At 44.3% G+C, this 18,736-nt stretch overlaps 1 protein-coding gene across 3 annotated transcripts in view; it reads left to right on the forward strand.

The window, feature by feature from the left end:
* Positions 1-833: 833 nt before the first annotated feature.
* The window catches only part of MKI67 (marker of proliferation Ki-67), a 29,249-nt gene continuing 11,346 nt past the window's right edge, over positions 834-18,736 (forward strand). The window contains exons 1-12 of one of the 3 annotated variants that reach the window (XM_077877204.1): positions 834-1,118; positions 1,523-1,702; positions 5,184-5,262; positions 5,360-5,475; positions 8,485-8,551; positions 10,632-10,677; positions 11,205-12,284; positions 13,672-13,841; positions 15,162-15,483; positions 15,779-15,897; positions 15,998-16,169; positions 18,254-18,409. In XM_077877204.1, the coding sequence (XP_077733330.1) occupies positions 1,611-1,702; positions 5,184-5,262; positions 5,360-5,475; positions 8,485-8,551; positions 10,632-10,677; positions 11,205-12,284; positions 13,672-13,841; positions 15,162-15,483; positions 15,779-15,897; positions 15,998-16,169; positions 18,254-18,409 (2,419 nt within the window). In that variant the 5' untranslated portion in view covers positions 834-1,118; positions 1,523-1,610. The remainder of the gene's footprint in view (positions 1,119-1,522; positions 1,703-5,183; positions 5,263-5,359; positions 5,476-8,484; positions 8,552-10,631; positions 10,678-11,204; positions 12,285-13,671; positions 13,842-15,161; positions 15,484-15,778; positions 15,898-15,997; positions 16,170-18,253; positions 18,410-18,736) is intronic. The other 2 variants (XM_077877202.1, XM_077877203.1) reach the window with 2 other exon arrangements.

The raw sequence follows: 18,736 nt of genomic DNA on the forward strand, positions 1-18,736 counted from the left end.
GTCACAGAGAGAGAGAGAGAGGCAGAGACACAGGCAGAGGGAGAAGCAGGCTCCATGCACTGGGAGCCTGATGTGGGATTCGATCCCGGATCTCCAGGATCACGCCCTGGGCCAAAGGCAGGCGCCAAACCGCTGCGCCACCCAGGGATCCCTGTACAAGCTTTTTAAATTGGAGATTATTTTTTTTCTAATAGGAAAACACCCTAAACCTAAACGCATAGCAATAATAGCGATTGAGGAAATTATGGTTTCTTTTTTTTTTTTTTTTTTTTTGAAATTATGGTTTCTGAAGCCGAATGCTCTGCAGCCGTCAAAAAGAAAGTAAAAGGGAAGGTTATGCTGGAAGTTAATATCCACAGGATTAATTAAGCAAAGAATGCAAAATTCAGAACAATGTGCAGGTCATGATCTTTTTAGTGTGTGTGTGTGTGTGTTTTTTTTTTTTGAAAGGGAACTATAACATGCACAGCAAGAAATTGCTTACAATAATTGTTATATTTGAGGCAATACAGGAAGCCGTCACAATTTTTAAACCTTCCGGCAACGAGTAACAAACACACCGTGTACAACTGTTTGTCCTTAAACGGGAGGCGGCAGGAGGGGCTTGCGGCAGGGAGACCAGGACACGGGCCGGGGAGGACCCGGGTCCCGCAGGTGCACTCGCAGCCCCCCCGCCCTCTGGGCTCCAGGAGCGCGCGCGCCGCTCTAGCCACGCCCCCGCCACGCCCCCGCCCCTGCCCATTGGTCAGCCGCCCGCCGCCGCGCCCAATCACAGCGCTTAGCGCCAAATTCGAATCGTTGTTTTCATTTGAATCGGGAGGGCGCGGCGGCTGCGGCGGCGGCGGGCAGGCGGCGGCGGGTTTACGAGCGGACCTGCTAACGCCGCCACCTCCCGGACGCAGCTGGGCCGGGCCACCTGGTCTCCGGCGAGGGCGAGGGCGACGGCGGGGGGCAGTGAGGGCTGCGGCGGAGGTGGCCGCGGGCGGTCCCCGTCCCCGGAGCAGGGGGCGGGCGGTGGACGCAGGGGAACGAGCAGCTGGCTTTCCCCGGTGAGGACTCGGGTTTGCGTCTCGCGGAGCGGCGGATCCGCTGGTGGCGGTGCGGGCGACTGGTGCTGGGTGAGCCGATGCTGGGGCGCCTCGGGGGCGGGGGAGGCGGGCGCGCCCGGGGGCCGGGGCCGTGGGGACGCCTGCTCGACGGGAACCGGTGGCGGCGGCGCGGCTGGGGCTCTGACCAGGGGGTCCGCAGGGGAGCTCCCGGGAGCCTCGACGGTGATGCGCTGGGTCCTGGCCGCGGGTCTTTGGGGGCACTGGGTGTTGTGGGCGCCTGGAGTGCAGCCCGGGGCCCGGCTGGGGCTCCCCTAGGGGTCAAGTTGAGTGTGGGTCAGGGTGGCAGGAGCACGGCGAATGGCACAAGCGAGCCCATTTGGTGACTTACAAGTGACTTCCTAGCTCTTTGCTTTTAGAGTGACTCTCTCCCTCCCCCCCCACCCGCGCGCGTGTTTTGTTTTTGTCTTATTCAGTGGCATGTTTCTGCAGTAAGTTTGCTTCAGCGAACTTTTTGATGCCTGACCTTCCTGTTTGGATCATACTCAACATCTTGTTTAGAAAATGGGTCCTACAGGACGCCTGGTTACCATCAAAAGGAGTGGGGTCGACGGCCCTCACTTCCCACTGAGCCTCAGCACCTGCTTGTTTGGAAGGTGAGCCCGACATAGGGGTGGACCATTTAGTATAAAAGACGTTAATATCCAAAAAAATAAAAAAATATATATATGAAAAATATTTATAAAAAAAGGCGTTAATATCCTAATCACAGATTAACAGACTGGAAGTGCCCTGGGGGCAGTTCCCCGCGTCCTATTTGCTGGAGACTTTCTTATCTATTAATCAACATAATTGTTTATTAGGAAATAGAATTTTTAAAACAATGTGTATATGGTTAAGTGTTTTTTTTTTAATCAAACACATTTTAAAATTGATTTGATAAAATCTTTAAATGGAGAAAAATGTAGATTATTCTCAAATCCTGATTCACTTCAGGCATTCTTTAGATGGGGTTCATCTGAAACCCCTTCAAGCTTGGTGCACCTTGGCTGTGGGGGGACGCTGCTGAGCAAACGAGGGAAGGAGGCTGTGTATTTCGTTTGTTGGGTTTTTGGAAAAATGAAAATAGGAGAAGTCCTGCTGGAGTGTTTTCGAGACCTTCTTTCTTTTTGCCGGCCTGTTGGTAAATGACCAGGGTCCCTGTATAACAGGCACCCTCCTCCCGGTTTCTAACATGTGATTTCTCATACAAATTATAAGTCACCCTCTCTCTGGAGCCCTGTGAGGTGGGACCACCTTCTACCCACACCCCATCCTCCCATCTCTACCATGTTCTACCTTCCTTAACTCAGACATTCCAAGCTTCTGTTCATCTTGGTGCTTTTAGCCAGTTTAAACCTTATGACTGGAACGTTTTCTCTATCCTCCTACGTGAGTGAGACCTTTCCAACTTTCAGATATCCAATTAGAGGGCACCTAAAGAGAAGCCTTTGGTGGACACTGCTCTTGTCTTTCCTAACACCGTGCAGGGTGATGAGTCTTTGGTTGTGTCTCCCCACTACAGGGCTGTCTAAGGACAGGGACTGTCTGGTTCATAATTATGTCTCAGTGCCTGGTACGGGTCTGACAGTAAGAGGCGATCAGTAGTTGACTGTGTCTAGTAGATGCTTGGGGTTGAATGTGGCATCATGAGGAGCAGTGGTTCTCAGCCTAGGGTTATTTTGCCCTGCAGGAGCCATCTGGCAAGGTCTGGAGACATTTTCTATGTCACAATGTGGGAAGCTTACGCCACTGACATCAGTGAATAGAGGTCGGGGATGCTGCTAAGGAGCCTACAATGTACAGAACAGCTCCTACTGTAAAGAATGTCAATAGTGCTGAGGTGAAGAACCATGGGTCCATAGGGGTTCTAGTTGGCAGTTCACAGCCACACAAATTCTCAGTTCTAATGCAATAGTCTCTCCCTCTTGCTGGAATATTCTGTTGCCTAAAAATCAAATTCTCTTCTTTAGTTTAAATGAGCCGTTCAGTTCCCATAGCTTCTTTTCTCTTCCAAGGAAAAAGAATAAACATTTTGGTGTCAAGTGTCAGTAATTCTGGTTATTATACAGCAGTGATTAAAAATCTTTTTATGCAGAATTTTATCATTTAAAACCCATTCAAGAGTGTTTGGTCACAGGACATGGTAGAAAGAGATATTCTTTTTAATTTTTTTTAATTGTTTTATTTGGGAGAAGTACTTCTTACAAAAAAGCGGCTACAAAATACAGAGACCTCTGCAACTATGACCTGTTTTTTCTTAAAGTGAAAGAATGGGTGGGTTCCAAGGAGTCAAAGTGGTAGCCGGACACATGAGGAGCATCTCCAAGTTCTTTTAGGAACTAGAGCAACAAATCTCAAAGCTAAAATTTCCAATCAAGAAATTATTCTAACAACTTAAGTTTAGCTAATCTTGTGGATGACCACCCCCACACCCCTTTAGAGAAAGAGCATGACTTACTCCTGCAAACCAATGACTCCATGACAGGAAACCCCTTCGAATGGAAGTTTTAAATCACATCTGGCTACCTGCAAAGCTCAGAGATGAAATGAGGCAAGTAGAGAAATAAAGATTGGACAACGAAACCTCAAAGGAGGATGAAGTTTTGTCCAAAAGTGCCCAGGCTGGAAAGGCTGGGAGACCATAAAACAAAATACAAGTGTGTATCTGAACCCCACTTTGTGTTAATGTGTGGGACAACCAGATAGTTTAAATCTCTGTGGCTGAGCCCATTTCTCTATTTCTATGGACAGACAGAGCTAGCACTGCTCTGTCTACAGCTACCAATATACTGCTTTGTCCTTTTCCATCTACTCGCCACCCTAGGCTGCAACCCCTAAAGCTGTTTGTCCACTAAGGCTAGGAACACTGTGCAACACATAGGGAAAGAAACTTACCACACACTCACACTCACACAAAGCGAGTCTATCAGCCCTTGGGAGCCCTCCAGTTCTACAATTATTTTAAGCCACTGCATCTTTTATATATGTTCTAGAAAGAGATATTTGTAGCTCTAGAATAGTATATTGAGAACGGAGAGGAGAGTATATAACTGTTTAGACTTACAGTAAAGGTAACACCAGAGACCTAAGGAAACTTAACTAAGGACCATTTTGATTAGTTTTGCACATGGGTTTGGAAATTCTCCCTTCTGATGCTTCCTGCTGATGTTGTTTGTGTGGGAAAACAAGTTGAATCTAATAATGCTTATTCGTAGCTTGCATTCGTGTTTTTAATGATAGATTTGTGAATCTGTTAATCCATTAATACAGTGTAGTTTTAAGACAACAAAAAGCTCATGAGTAAATGGCACTGACTGTGTGCCAGGCGAACGGCAGGCATGTATAATTCATTCACTGTTTGAACAACACCACGATACAGGTGCTGATGTAATTGTCTTTGTATGTGAAGAGGCTGCTGCATAGACAGGTGTTAGCATAAAATACAGCATGTGTAGTGATGATTAAACCTTTAGGGATCCCTGGGTGGCGCAGCGGTTTGGCGCCTGCCTTTGGCCCAGGGCGCGATCCTGGAGACCCGGGATCGAATCCCACGTCGGGCTCTCGGTGCATGGAGCCTGCTTCTCCCTCTGCCTGTGTCTCTGCCTCTCTCTCTCTCTCTCTCTCTCTCTGTGACTATCATAAATAAATAAAAATTTAAAAAAAAAACCTTTAAACGTACATAACGTTACAAATGAACACACATGAACCTTTTTTTATAGGGGAAAAAAGTACAGAGTATCAACAATCCATTCATTCCTCCAAACTGGTATAAAGTACTCCCTGATTTGGGTTTTATAAGCATAGGCATTTCTGTAAAAAGGCAATCCAGTTTTGTATTCTAATATTTTCCATTGTAATTATTTTCAAGTACCCAAAGTTTTAAAGATTTAAAATGGTCGCTTATATGATACTTGTCAAAATTGTTGGCAAAATGCACAGGTCCTCTTATCACCCAGGTTATTTTCCCTTTCTGTCGTTTCATTAATCGATCAACCATGTAGTCAAATGCTGTTTTATTTCAAAGCATTCATGGAATTTCTAAAAAAAAAAAAAAAAATTAAAGTGCCCTAAAACTCTTAATTTCTTTCGATGAAGGGGTATTGAATGTGACATTCGTATCCAGCTCCCTGTCGTGTCAAAACAGCATTGCAAAATTGAAATCAGTGGGCAGGAGGTAAGTGAGGGTTTGAAATCAATTTATTTTTTACGTTTTCATTTCACTTCTTACCCATTCATCAATTACCTATTTTCCCCTTTCTTCTCCTCTGTAGGCGGTATTGTTTAATTTCAGTTCCAGCAATCCGACGCAGGTGAACGGCTGTGCTATTGATGAGCCTGTGCAACTAAAGCACGGAGATGTGATCACTATTGTTGATCGATCTTTCAGGTGGGTGAGAACTAAAAACTAGGCATTCTCGGCATAAGCAGACCTTCTGACGCTCCAAAACTAGACTTCTGGGATTTTTCTGTGACGCTGATGATGTCAGAGCGCTAGAGGCCGCCTCTCATGCTGATGACGTCAGAGTGCTTGAGGTCGCCCCTCCCCACTGGTTCTCAGTCTGGAGTCACCTGGGTATAGAAGGAATGACACCTGGGGCTCGTGTGATCCCCTTGGAGGATCTGAGTGCCCCCAACGGAGCCAAAGAGGGGTGACCAGATCCTCGTGGGGTTTATTTTGTTGCAAGTGTTGTGAAACCATACAATTTTTCAGTTTTGGTTTCATTTTAAAGTAGAAGACTGAATAAATAAAATCTTTAAAAGGGCAGGACAGCTGGGTGGCTCAGTGGTAGAGTGTCTGCATTTGGCTCAGGGCATGATCCCAGGGTCCTGGGCTCCCTGCAGAGAGCCCGCTTCTCCCTCTGCCTGTGTCTCTGCCTCTCTCTCTTGTCTCTCATGAATAAATAAAATCTTTAAAAAAAAAAAAAAGTAGAAGAGGCTCATGGGGAAAGACACCAGATGTCCACTCAGCTTATGGTGGAGTGAGCACCGTGGTGATTATCATCTGTTATGCACTGAATTGTGTCCCTTCGCATTTCCTACTTTGAAAGCTTAACCCCCAGCACCCAGAATATGACTGTATTTGGAGACGGGGTCTTTAAAGAGGTGATTAAGCCAAATCGAGGCCTTAGGGTGGGCCCTAATCCAATCTGACTGATGTCCTTGTAAGAAGAGATTAGGACACAGAAGAAAGGGAGCAGGTGCTCGGAGGGGCGGCCCTAGCAAACCCAGCAGAGCGGCCTCAGGAGGGAGGAGCCCCGCCAACACCTCGATCTCGGACTTCCAGCCTCCAGAACTGTGAGAAAATACATTTCCGTGTTGAAGCCACCAGTGTGGCATCTTGTTGCAGCAGCCCTAGCAAACTAATACACCGCCCAAGCCGTACACATCACCCACCTAATCACTACTTCCTTCCCTCACCAAGTAAACCACCTGAGTGGCTTTTCTGATAACATCAAGTCTTTGGAATTTGGCTACCTAAGCATGCATCTCTAACCACTATGGTTTTGTTTGTCTTTGTTAAAACTCCATAAATTTGGAATAATGAAGAATATACTTGTAACTGACTTCTGGTGAGATGCAGACCGTGGATGTCCCAGTTTGTTCTTTCTTGCTGCATCATAAGTATCTCATTGAAGTAATGTCACAGTTACATACACAATTATACACAATTTTTTTCATTCTGGACGGACATTTAGGAAATTTCCAGTTTTTGAAGTGAGTCAGGGGCTTGCTTTATGACCAGATGACCAGGGGCTTACTTTGTGACTTTTGTGCTGATTTCTTCTGTGTGTTTGAAACGAATGAGCTCCCAGGTGCTATGTTCTGTCCATATATGTCCATTAGATTCAACTCCCCAGCTCTGGAATCAGTGATTTACCCCTTGATTCTTACTCAGGCCAGTAGGTCGAAATCACACATTGATGATTTTTTTTTCCTCTGTTTTTTTAAGCTCTTCTGTTTTTGCTCTCTATATGCTGAGGCTAGACTGTGTGTTGAAATTTAGAATTCTATCCAGGTGGATGAAGCTCTATCTCTTATCTTTCTGAGATGCTCTGTAGCTTTAGTAATGCTCTTTATCAGTGATTGCATACGATCATATTTTCTGGCACGTTGTTTTCAACTTTTCATAATCCTTAAGGTTTAGATTGTCTCTTGGAACCAGCTATTCCACCCACGTTACTTTACAATTGGTTTATCTTCTGGATAGGTTGATCTTTTTATCATCAAAAAATATGCTTGGTGTCCGTGAACAGTTTTTATCTTGAAATATATTTTGTCTGACGTTAGTGTAACCCCTCCTCCATCTCTTTTTTGGCTACTGTTTGCATGGCGTGTCCTCTCCGTCCTACCACGTTCATCCCGTAGGTGCCATCGATTGTGCATTGTGTCTCTCGTAGGCATCACACAGTCAGGTCCCTTTGGTCATCCATGCTGCCAAATGGAGCGCCAACCTCATTACCTCCGGTCGCATTAAAGAGATATTTTCTGTTCAATCGGTCATTTCTTTCTCTGTGCTTTTGTGGATTTGCCTTCTTCATTTTTCAAGGGCATGCGTCTCGAACAGACTTCTAGGTAGGAAGTATTTGATGTGGAATGGAGATCAGAATGTGTTCCCCAAAATGAGATGCTGTTCAGATTGAGATTAATTAAGATAATTCAATATCTCCAACATAAGAGTGGGGAAGGAGTCTTAGGAAGAAGGACTTAACCATGAACTCTGTGACCATGAGAACTAATTCCAGACAGCCAGCTGTTTCGGATCACCTCACTGAGGCCAGGTTCACTATACCCATAGAAGGTTGTTCTCTGAATTGTGCCCAGGCCCAGTAGAAGGAGTGGGTATGTTGCTACATCTGTCTACATAGTCAAGAATGTGCCAGTCATTCTTCAGATACAGATGCAGTAGGCAGGAAACAGAAGGTCACCGTGACCCTAAGGTACATGGTGGCTCTGTGGTGACCCTGCAGTAGGTGACATCACAACGTGCCTCAGACCTCAGGTGCCGCTGGGCTCCCTGGGTGACCTTCCAAGGCCTCAGATGATTTCCATGGATATACATCGGTGGAAATCTAGTTGGCTCTCGTACTCAGTAGGTTCTCACATAGGAGGTACGCAGGTATTATTGAAATCACACAACTAGCTGGTCAGTGTTCAGAAATTAATCTGGGTCCCAGCCTCCGACAGTAACGTTCCAAAAGAAATTTGAGGCAACGTATCAAAGTTTTCAGTGTAAGATCTTTTCTCACTCTACATTTATTTCCGTGAATAAGGTTATGATCTTGAATAAAATCTGCAATTTGTTCCTTGCTCCTTGGACATTAATCAGATAAGGAGGCTTTACCGTGAGTTACAGATCTTGAATCTGAGTATGTATCTGTCCTTCTGTGCACTTCAGGTATGAAAACGAAATTCATCAGAATGGAAGCAAGTCAACTGAATGCCTGGGACGAAAACGCAAACAGGTGATGGGGGGGTATTATCCAACTTCGGGCTCTGATTCTTCTGCATGACAGCGTGAGATCATTTATACGCACGTCGATGAATGGTGTCTCACAGGGGAGGGTGACTTGCCAGTTATGAGAGGGACATGTGCCTGAGGTCTTAAACAAGTTGAACTTAGGCATAGCGGAATAATTTACAACTATGCTTTTTATTTTCACAGAGTACTAAGTGAGTCTTACACTTTGGTCCAAAAGCTTTTGGAGTATGTCACAATCTGCTTTTCTTACAAACCTTTAGTTAGGACAGCCCATCACATAGAATTAAAATCTGAGAACTAGGCCGCCTGGGTGGCTCATTGGGTGAAGCATCTGCCTTCGGCTCAGGTCATGATCCCAGAGTCCTGGGATTGAGCCCTCGTGTCAGGCTTCTTGCTCAGTGGAGAGCCTGCTGCGCTCTCTCTGCCCCTCCCTGCATGTGCTCTTTCTCTCTCTCTCTGTCAAATAAATAAATGAAATCTTAAAGAAAAAAAAAAAATCTAGGAACTAGATTAGTGGCTCGTGTTATCTTCCGGTTATTGTACTCCTCCATCTCAATGCATCTGAAATGATCACATCAGAGCTGTGAGTACCAGGCATGCTTTCTAATTTTGATGGAGAGACAACCCATGCCACTGGGGGAGTGTTACGCACTGTGTCATGTGAAAAGAGAATCTTATTACCTATGTCTAGCCGAACAGTACGGCTTATCAGAATGCAATTCTGTCCCTATCCTTGGAGACTTAGTAGGACATGTCCTGAGAATTTCTATCCTTTATGAGCTACCCAAGCTGGTCTCCTGTGACCAGGCCGTAATTCACTGGCTTAAAAAGTCATATTGTACTTGCACCTGAAATTAGCAGGACGGCCTTCAACTAGAGATCTCTGCTCCTGCAAGGTGCTGCTTCCTCCCTAGAGGAATGACCTTTTTGGTGACCTTGCCCCTCATCGGCTTTGGGGGAAAAGCTACCTTTTGAGGTTTTCTACCTACTTTGTTGGTAGGTATTAGGGCACCAACCAAAAAGCTGGACTTCAAGTTAGAAGTGGTCTCAATGGCCTATTGTGATAGGATTGTCTGGATTGTGATAAAGTCAATATTGAAACTGAATACTTAGAACGTGTTTGACAGTGATTTTTTTATGTCTATGGAATATGACATTACAAAAAATGAGCTTATATGATTATATTTTGTATACATTTTTTACATTTTAATTCATTTTTGTGGTTTAGTCCTAAAATTGGCCCACTTCTCATTAGAAATTAGAAACCGATCCCTCACCTGGCGAGTTTGAGAAACGTGTTAGATTCCAAGAAATCTGAAATTGATTGAAGAAAGAAGTTATTTGCTTTTGGATATATTTTGTGATTTTTTTTTCCCCCATAATAATTCAGATGAGATAGTTTTCCTTCTTTGAAGCAACATTGAAATTTTATACCTTATGTCGCTGTTATTCTGTGGTTGTTCCTAGCCCCCTAAAAAATTTCCTGACAATTTGTGAAGACAGCTGTTGGAGGCCAGGTCAGAACATTGGAGCCGATTGCTGTGCTCAGAGGGTGCGGCGCCTGTGGCCTGCTGGTTTCACTTTCGCCTGAACATCCGGGCTGTCGGCTGCACCTGCCAGCCTGAGCAAACAGGCCAAAGGGGGGGCCCCAGCTCACTCACAGGTCCTGCAGCCTCTTCTGATAAGGCTAAATCTTAAGTCAGTAATTCTGCACCCTTGTAAAGTTCACAGATGCCCAGTGTAGGTGACATTTAATTTTAGCTTTTGTTCTTTCATATGGCGATGAGAAAGAAGTTTGAGGAAGTTAGAAAAACTCAACTGAGGTTCCATTTATACAACTTGGAGCTTCAAGTTTGTTTTTAAAATCAGCTAAGAAATACTTGTCTTGTGAGCACTTGTCCCTGAATGTCTTTGGCTCATTTCTCAAAGTCTCTAAAATTCCTGTAAGAGCAGTCTGGCAAGGAAGAGCATCCATAGCAAGAATATTTTCATAAATATGACTGTTGGTATTTGGAAAAAAAAAAAAGCACCTAAATCGCTGTTTGTATTTTGCTAATTCGCAGGAATCTCTGCTTCGGGTCTCCAGATCTAGCTTCTCTTCTGATCCTGGTTAGTAGTTTTTTTTATTTTATTCTGGATCCTGCAAGATCAGATCTCTGTGTAGTGTCAGGGCAAGGAAGAGACAACAAGAACACAAACATTCCACATCAAGGTTCATATAAGTTAGGAAGTTGTGTTACTTAACGTAATAGATAGGCAGACACTGAGTTAACTTTTTCCTCAAGTGAGGTAGAGGGCACCATGTTTATCGGAGTGTCCAGATATAAATAAATAACACAGCGGTCAGCTGAATTTCGTGGAGTAATAGCATGTGATCCCTCGTATTGGTTATAGGAGGCTGATGTGACTTATTTGTTTGTATCATAATTCGAGTATCAGAATGCTTTTGTCACACATTTTGGGCCTTAAGTAATTTGTAGGCTCAGTGAAAAGCTAGATTATAAGTCACTTTGAAATGATTTTAAAATTTGAATACTGCACAATGTTAATCATTGAGACTAAGAACTTTCTGTTCAATAAGTACATAACTTTTCAATAAGAACTTTCTGTTTCTTGTTTCATAACTCATTGCCAAGATGGGAAAGTTCAAGATTCCAGTGCCTGTTCAAAAGTCTCTGAAGATGTTTCAGGAAGTCCTCTGGTGCACGTGAAGAATGGCAAAGCAGCCAGCACAGTCTTGGATGGCTCTGGAGATCATGTTGCCAGCCAAACTCTTGATGTTGTTCATTCCTCAGAACCGCCTGGAGAGAACTACAGAAATGTGACAGATCCTACAGCTAGGGATTATAAGGAAGATTCCAGCATACCCTTAGTGAGCTGTAATAGAAAATTGAAGTCTTTCCCCTCTACAAGGTGTCTTGAGAATAGTGAAAACCATGAGTCTCCCTTTAGGAAGCTTTATGTGTCAATGAAGGAAGAGTTTGATGTGAGATCAGAAAAAGGAAATGTTCTGCAGAGCAGTAAAAAATCAGGATCACAGAGTCATTGTGCCCTGGAGAATGAACGTTCTGGTGGTTTACAAGACGGAACACAAGTCCCGGTCTCCCTTAAATCCAGACCCAGATCGGGCCGATTCACCCAAATCAAGGCAGACTCTGCTTTGGGGAAACAAGGAATTAGCCAGACTGAAGACAGGAGAAACGATGAGGACGCTGCTCAGAATCCCAAGGAGGCCATGAGTCCCAGCATCCCTCCTAAGGAGATGACAAGAGCCAAGACCCTGGCCCAACGTTCCCCACACAGTTCCTCCCGAAAACGTCGGAGTGAAGACATGAGTATTACCAGTGGAAGTGAATCCATGAATCTGGATCAGAGGGAAGGCTTCGGGACAGAGAACGAAACGTTGACTCCTAGGATGTTCTTAGCCAGAAATCAAACACCCGCTAAAGTAGAAAATGCTGATAATTTTGAAGATACACCAGAAAAACTCTTTTCCAAAAAGAGGAGGAGTGTTCCTCCCAGTGTGGACATTCTTACCGCAGAAACAGAAACTCAGAATCATACTATTTTGGCTCCGTTGCCCGTTCAAGTTGAAAGGAAGATTCAAGGAGTTTCCGTCCACCAACCTGAGAAAGTGGGCGCCACAGCTGGGCACACATGCTCTGGGTTACCTGGTCATAGTTCAGTTGATACCAGCAACTTTGGTGACTCCAATAGTAAGTTTACCTAACTGCATTTTCCCCCACAAGCTCACTACTACCTCGTATCTAGATATGAATTCATGAGGCCTTCCTTTGCTCGGTAGTGGCTTCACTGTGGTGGAAAGTCTGTGAGATGTGGAGGTGCGCTCATGAGGCAGCCATATGTGCCTATCTACTCTGATGGGCTCGTCCTGGAGAGTCGTAACTAGGGGCTCCAGAGGAAGTGTGGGTTGTCCGGGAGGAACACAGCCGGGGATCTCAAGGGGATCCAAAGACATGTTGGATTCTCTCTCCACCTATAGGAAGATAGGAAGGAAGATAAGCCTAATAAGCATAATTGCTTTTCACAAAGGTTTTAATTCTGAACCATAAGCACCTGTATCCTAGGAGTTTGCTCCTTTGAATGAAGTCCAGAGAAATCCCTTGGAACTGTTAAAATATGGGGTATCTCGGGATTTCTCAAGGTCTCCTACTAGCGTAGGAGGATTACACATATATATTCATATACATATGATTTCATATATACTAGCAGCCCATGCATCTACACATGGATAGTCCAGTGTTTCATATAAATTCCCGACCATACCCATGGGTTCATGCATCAGGCATTCACACTTGATGGTCTATGCAGGCAGCAGGGGTGCCCACAGGATGCACGTTCCTGTCATTTCCCTCTTGCAAATAGGGAGTTGACAGCCTTACGTCACACAGTGGGTTACAGAGCTCTGACCTCTGGAGGAGGCTTGGTACCTCCTGGGCTCTCTCCCTTGCTTTTCGGCAGGGGAGGCTCTGTGGGTGTTCTGAAGTAGCAGGCTTACTGCCTGGGCCCCTTTGGCAGAGGGCGCACGTGCAAGGTGTGCGACTCTCTGAAATCAGACCCGCACGTATCCATCACATGTCCCCGAGTCTCAGAAAGGGCATCCCTCAGACCAGGGATTTATGTCGAGGGCTGGCTCATAAGAATGTGTGGTGGACTCCATGAATCGCCTTTCTGAGTCACTTGGAGAGGTTTTCAAGTTCATGACTTCTCACTAGGTAGGTCTGGGTGAGCCCGAGTTCACACAAGTCTTTTGAAAAAACCCTCTCAGGTCACTGTGGAAACATCCATCTCTGTTGAGAAGTAGAAGCCACCAGTCCAGACCAATCCCTTTATAGGGTTTTTCACCCTTTTATAGGAAATCTTTGTCCTATCCAGCCGGGACTTGATGTTTTTGTTAATTTGTACCTGGGTCTCTTCTGAGCTCTTGAAGCAGCTCCGGATTCTCAGCATTACAAAGGGGTGAAATGCTGTGGTGTTAGATTTTGGGGGACTTCACCGGTGGTTTGTCTTTAACAGCAACCTGAAACAAGTCCTGAGCGTATGTCCTTCATTCCTTCTCCTCCTTTGTATTCGTTACTTTAGATAAGATTGAGGGAACACCCCTGAAAAAAAGGCGGGTCTCCTTTGGTGGTCGTCTGAAACCGGAGTTATTTGATGAAAACTTACCTCCTAACACGCCTCTCAAGAGAGGAGAAACACCAAGAAGATCTCTTGTAAGCCACACCCCACCTGTCCTGAAGAAAATCATCAAGGTATGTTGGGCAACCAACATTCTCACTCATCCCTGTGACATAGCCTTTCCAAATGCCCCCTACTGGTACAATTATTATGAAGACCCTTTTTCTTTCTGATAAAAAGGTAAAAAAATATATATGTGTGTCAAGGAGAGCTCCTTCACGGGGCTCCTTAGCACAATTCTAAGGTGGCTGAGCACGGGCGAGCCCTCAGGGCCGCCTTCTCCTGCAGGGGCCTCCTAAGGCCAGCCAGGCTTACAGGTGATCCCTCGAGGGTTTTATTTTTTTTAATTTTTTAATTTTTTAGATTTTATTTATTTATTCATGAAAGACACACACAGAGAGAGGCAGAGACACAGGCAGAAGGAGAAGCAGGCTCCGTGCAAGGAGCCCGATGTGGGACTCGATCCCGGATCCCAGGATCATGCCCTGAGCCAAGCAGACACTCAACTGCTGAGCCATCCAAGCATTCCCCTCAAGGGTTTTAGTAAAAACTAGCAATTACACTGGCACCTGGGTGGCTCAGTCAGTTAGGCATCCGACTCTTGATTTTTGGCTCAAGTCATGATGTCGAGCCCTGTGCCCAGCTCCTCGCTCAGCTGGGGAGTCTGCTTGAGACTCTCCCTCTTCCTCTGCCCCTCCCTCCCTCTGGTGCTCTCTTGCGTGCCCTCTCTCTCTAAATAAATCAATAAAGTCTTTAATAAAAACACTAGCAATTACAAGGAAACTGGAGACCTCATGACACATAACCATAAGGCTTTTTTTTTTCTTTTAGAATTATAAGATGTATAAGGTGTAAAGGAAAGTCTTGGATGGCAACACAACAATGATTTTGACCATCATCTACTTAGAATTTTCATTCATCTACCCTAGACTGTGTTGTCCTCTTGACTTTAGGTCTCTAGAGAGGTATGGCCCCACAGCTCATCCCCATCAGAGGTCCTGGGCAGTCTTTAATTTCTGTTCATACCAAATCTTTTCGTGCTGGCTCCCAGAAATGAGCAGCCTTCCTTCCCGTGTAGACCAACCAGGGTTAAACACCCACAGATGGTGCTCTTTGCCAATTCAGATGAGAGCAGGCTCACTGGTCACTCCTTAGGAGATTCCTTCCACTTTTTCTGAATTACCCCAATTAAGATTTATTTGCTGTTTTTTCTATCCATCCTTTTTTTTCTTAAAGCAGGGGGCACAGACTCCCATTTCTACCTGACACTTGACAGACAGTGGTTGAAACGTTTTGGTGCTTTAAACAGCTAAACTTCTTCATTGGGGAGAGTTTTCACCACAGAGATGTTCCGTTGGTGGTAAGCTTTCTTATGAACATTTAAATCCCGTCAGGAATACCCTCCACCATCAGGAAAAGAAGATTCTTCAGAAAACCAACTGGAAGTGACCACACAACCCCAGCGTAAGGGATCTCCAGCTCGTGATCCTATGCAAACTTCTCCAGTTGCTACTGACACACGCCGTAGGTCATGCAAGGTGGCCTCGGTCCCCGGGGGCAGCAAATCTCCTCATCACACAGATATTCCCAAGAGGGGAGGGAAGAGGAGCGGCAACTTGCCTTCAAAGAGAACTTCCATTGATCGAAGCCAACATGAAATCTTGCAGATGATTTATTCCAGAAGAAGGAGTGGTGCTTCGGAAGCCAATTTAATTGGTGAGTGTTGTGTTAGCAGGTTAGGTCTTAAGGTAAATGTTCTCATGGATGCTGGTTTGGAAATATCAGAAAGGGAGACAGAACATAAAGACTCCTAACTCTGGGAAACGAACTAGGGGTGGTGGAAGGGGAGGAGGGCGGGGGGTGGGGGTGAATGGGTGATGGGCACTGAGGGGGGCACTTGACGGGATGAGCACTGGGTATTATTCTGTATGTTGGCAAATTGAACACCAATAAAAAATAAATTTATTATTAAAAAAAATGGAAACGTTTCAACACGCTTTCCTTCTGACAGTGGCAAAATCGTGGGCAGACATAGTAAAACTCGGTGCCAAACAAACACAAGCTAAAGTGGTTAAACACGGCCCCCAAAGACAGCTGAACAAAAGGCAAAGAAGAATGAATACACCAAAGGTAGGAATCACTCTTTCAGCGCATACTATCCTGTAAGATTACATGAAGTGTGGATTTATGCTTTGACGTTTTGTTCATCTTGTTCTATTTTTTTTTCTAGAAGCCTGTTAGCAACGTTCACAATCAATTTAGCACAGGCCATGCCAACTCTCCCTGTACCATAATAATAGGGAAAGCTCACATTGAGAAAGTAAATGTGCCCACTCGGCCCTACAGAATGCTGAACAACTTTGTATTCAGCAAAAAAATGGACTTTAATGAAGACCTTTCAGGTAAAAACCTAGCCTTGGGTCATATAAACCGTAGCCCTCTGATCCTCCTACCTGTGAGGATGTGGGTGGGTGCTACGGTTGGGTCTACTGTGAGAGGGACGGGAGGATTAACAATCTAGTCAGCTGCCTGGGGTCGTGATGGTTCAAGGAAGGGAAGGGAAGGCTGATTTGGATAAGAAGAGTGGGTCCGCTGATAACGAGGGATCATGAGTCCTGCATGAAGCAGGGATGAATGGTAAAAGCACATCTTTACCTTGGATTGCAGCATGGTTAGAGAGAACTGGAAGCTGCTTTATGGTGAAAAAAGCAGGCTTGCCCTTATAATTGCCCTTTCCCTGCATTTCTACTAATCGATTGTCCCAAAGTTAGAGCAGTTGGTTTGAGCAATATTTTGCTGCTTCACCATTTCCTTCCTTTCCATGAAGCTTAACTGCATCTTGAAACAAAGGCCTGTAAGAAGGTTTCCCTTAAGCATCAACAATCGAGCCAGTGTTTCCATTCTCGGTAAAAGTGGGATGTGACTTCCTTATGGTTGCTCTAGGATAGAACCAAGGCAAGAGCCCAGGGTTGGGATTCCATGCTACATGGCTTGACCACTGCTTTCTGCCTTGAACATTTTTGGAGGAAGGTGAGACCCGAGTCCACCTCCCATTAGATGGAATCTTGTTTTTACTTCCTGGCATATTTTAAGATGGAAAACCCATCTGAAACCCATTTTAAGATGTATAACCCAGATAAGGTACCCTGTGATTACAGTCACAGTTTGATCAACATATTTAGCTTTAAAAAAAAAAAAATCACGAACATGTAGAAGAGTTGTAGCCAGTTTTGAGATTATGCTCAATGAGAAAAACATTTTCAGGTTATGCCACCCAGTGTGCAGACGTGCACATAAGAGTATCCTCGTAAATTATGTTCACGTGTGAGTATGACTAATACTTATGTGCTGAAGCATTGAAAACCAATTCTCAAAAAATATCTTTAAGGTAAAATTAATAGAAATGTAAATACTCAGTACCCAGGATAGTAGATTTCCTCAATCTTCCTTTAAGACCACCTTCTTAGGAAGCCAAACAACTTTTCCACCCCTTGCTATGAATAACTTTCATGACAAAACATCAATCTGTACAGAAGACTGGATTCTGGGTATTTTAAGGAAAGCCCGAATAGGGGCAGAGGGATGAGATTTTTAAGTGAACTGGCTGATATGAGGGCCTTCAAAATAGGCTTCCCAAACACAGTTTGCAAACAGATGCCAGACTGAGAACATTTTGACCCATTGATGGCGAAATGAGAAAAGTCAGAAAAGTGGGATAATTTTAGTGTTTCAGAAAGATGGATCTTCCAGCTAAAGTACTGTATGATTCTTTTTTCTGAGATTATGTTATTATTACTTTTGGGTGTTAAAATGAAAAGATGGTGATATTATCACTTGACAATACTATTATGGGCAGCCCAATGGACAGTCATTTTTTAAAAAAATTGGGACGTTTTATTTGTGCATAATACCCAGGTCTACATAAGCTAGGACTTTCCAAGGCAGCATGAGGGTGCCAGGTTCCTGGATGTCTGGAGGGGAAGCACCGGGGGCCAGTCTCTGTCTCCCGGCTGCTGCTCAGGATCGGGGCAACCATGCAGGATTGAGATGTCAGCTTCCTTCATTAGATTTTCTCACCAAGAAGAAAGGCAAAGAAGAGGAGATATAATTCCAACTTCCCATTGCTCTTCTTCAACGAAATGAGTTCTTTTTTTTTTTTTTTTTAAGATTTTATTTATTTATTTGAGAGAAAGCACAAGCAAGATGGGGGTCAGAGGGAAAAGCAAACTCCTCTCTGAGCAGGAAGCCGGACATGGGGCTGGATCCCAGGACCCTGAAGTCATGACCTGAGCCAAAGGCAGATGCTTAACCGACTGAGCCACCCAGGTGTCCCAAATGAGTTCATTTTTATAATGTGACTCCGTCTTCCAAGAATTCTGGGGAGTGATTCCCTGTTCACTCTCTGCTGCTTCCTCCGGTGTATGTGAGGACTGTTGGCACATATGAGCAATATGTTAATTATTTTTCCATTATTCTCATCTCACAGGGTTAACTGAAATGTTCAAGACTCCAGCAAAAGTGAAGTTACAAACAATGAGCCTATGTCCCAAAACTTTTTCAAATTCAGAAGATCTCCTTGGAAAAGAGTTTCAAGTACCTAACTCAGGAGAAAAACCTCTGCTGTGCACTTCAGAAGATTTGGGTTGGTTTACTGTTTTTTTTTTTTCCTTGCGCTTTGATATTTTCAATAGTAATTGTAGATGGTATTATTATTATTTTAGTTTTACAACAGATGCTGTATTATCGCTCTACATTAGATGCCCCCGCCAAAAAAGAAATCATTTGTAGCTTCTCTCTTCTGTTGTGTTTGGGGAAATTTCCTACTAGCAGTTGAACTAATGTTGTTATTTAGCAAGTGGCATAAAAAGGAATGATTGTAATAATAACATTTTATTTAATATAACTAATAATTGTGTTAATAATTTTAATACCATGGAGTAATAATTGCAAACTACCTATGTACACTTTT

Source organism: Canis aureus, chromosome 29 (assembly GCF_053574225.1).
Source record: "Canis aureus isolate CA01 chromosome 29, VMU_Caureus_v.1.0, whole genome shotgun sequence".
NCBI lineage: Eukaryota > Metazoa > Chordata > Mammalia > Carnivora > Canidae > Canis > Canis aureus.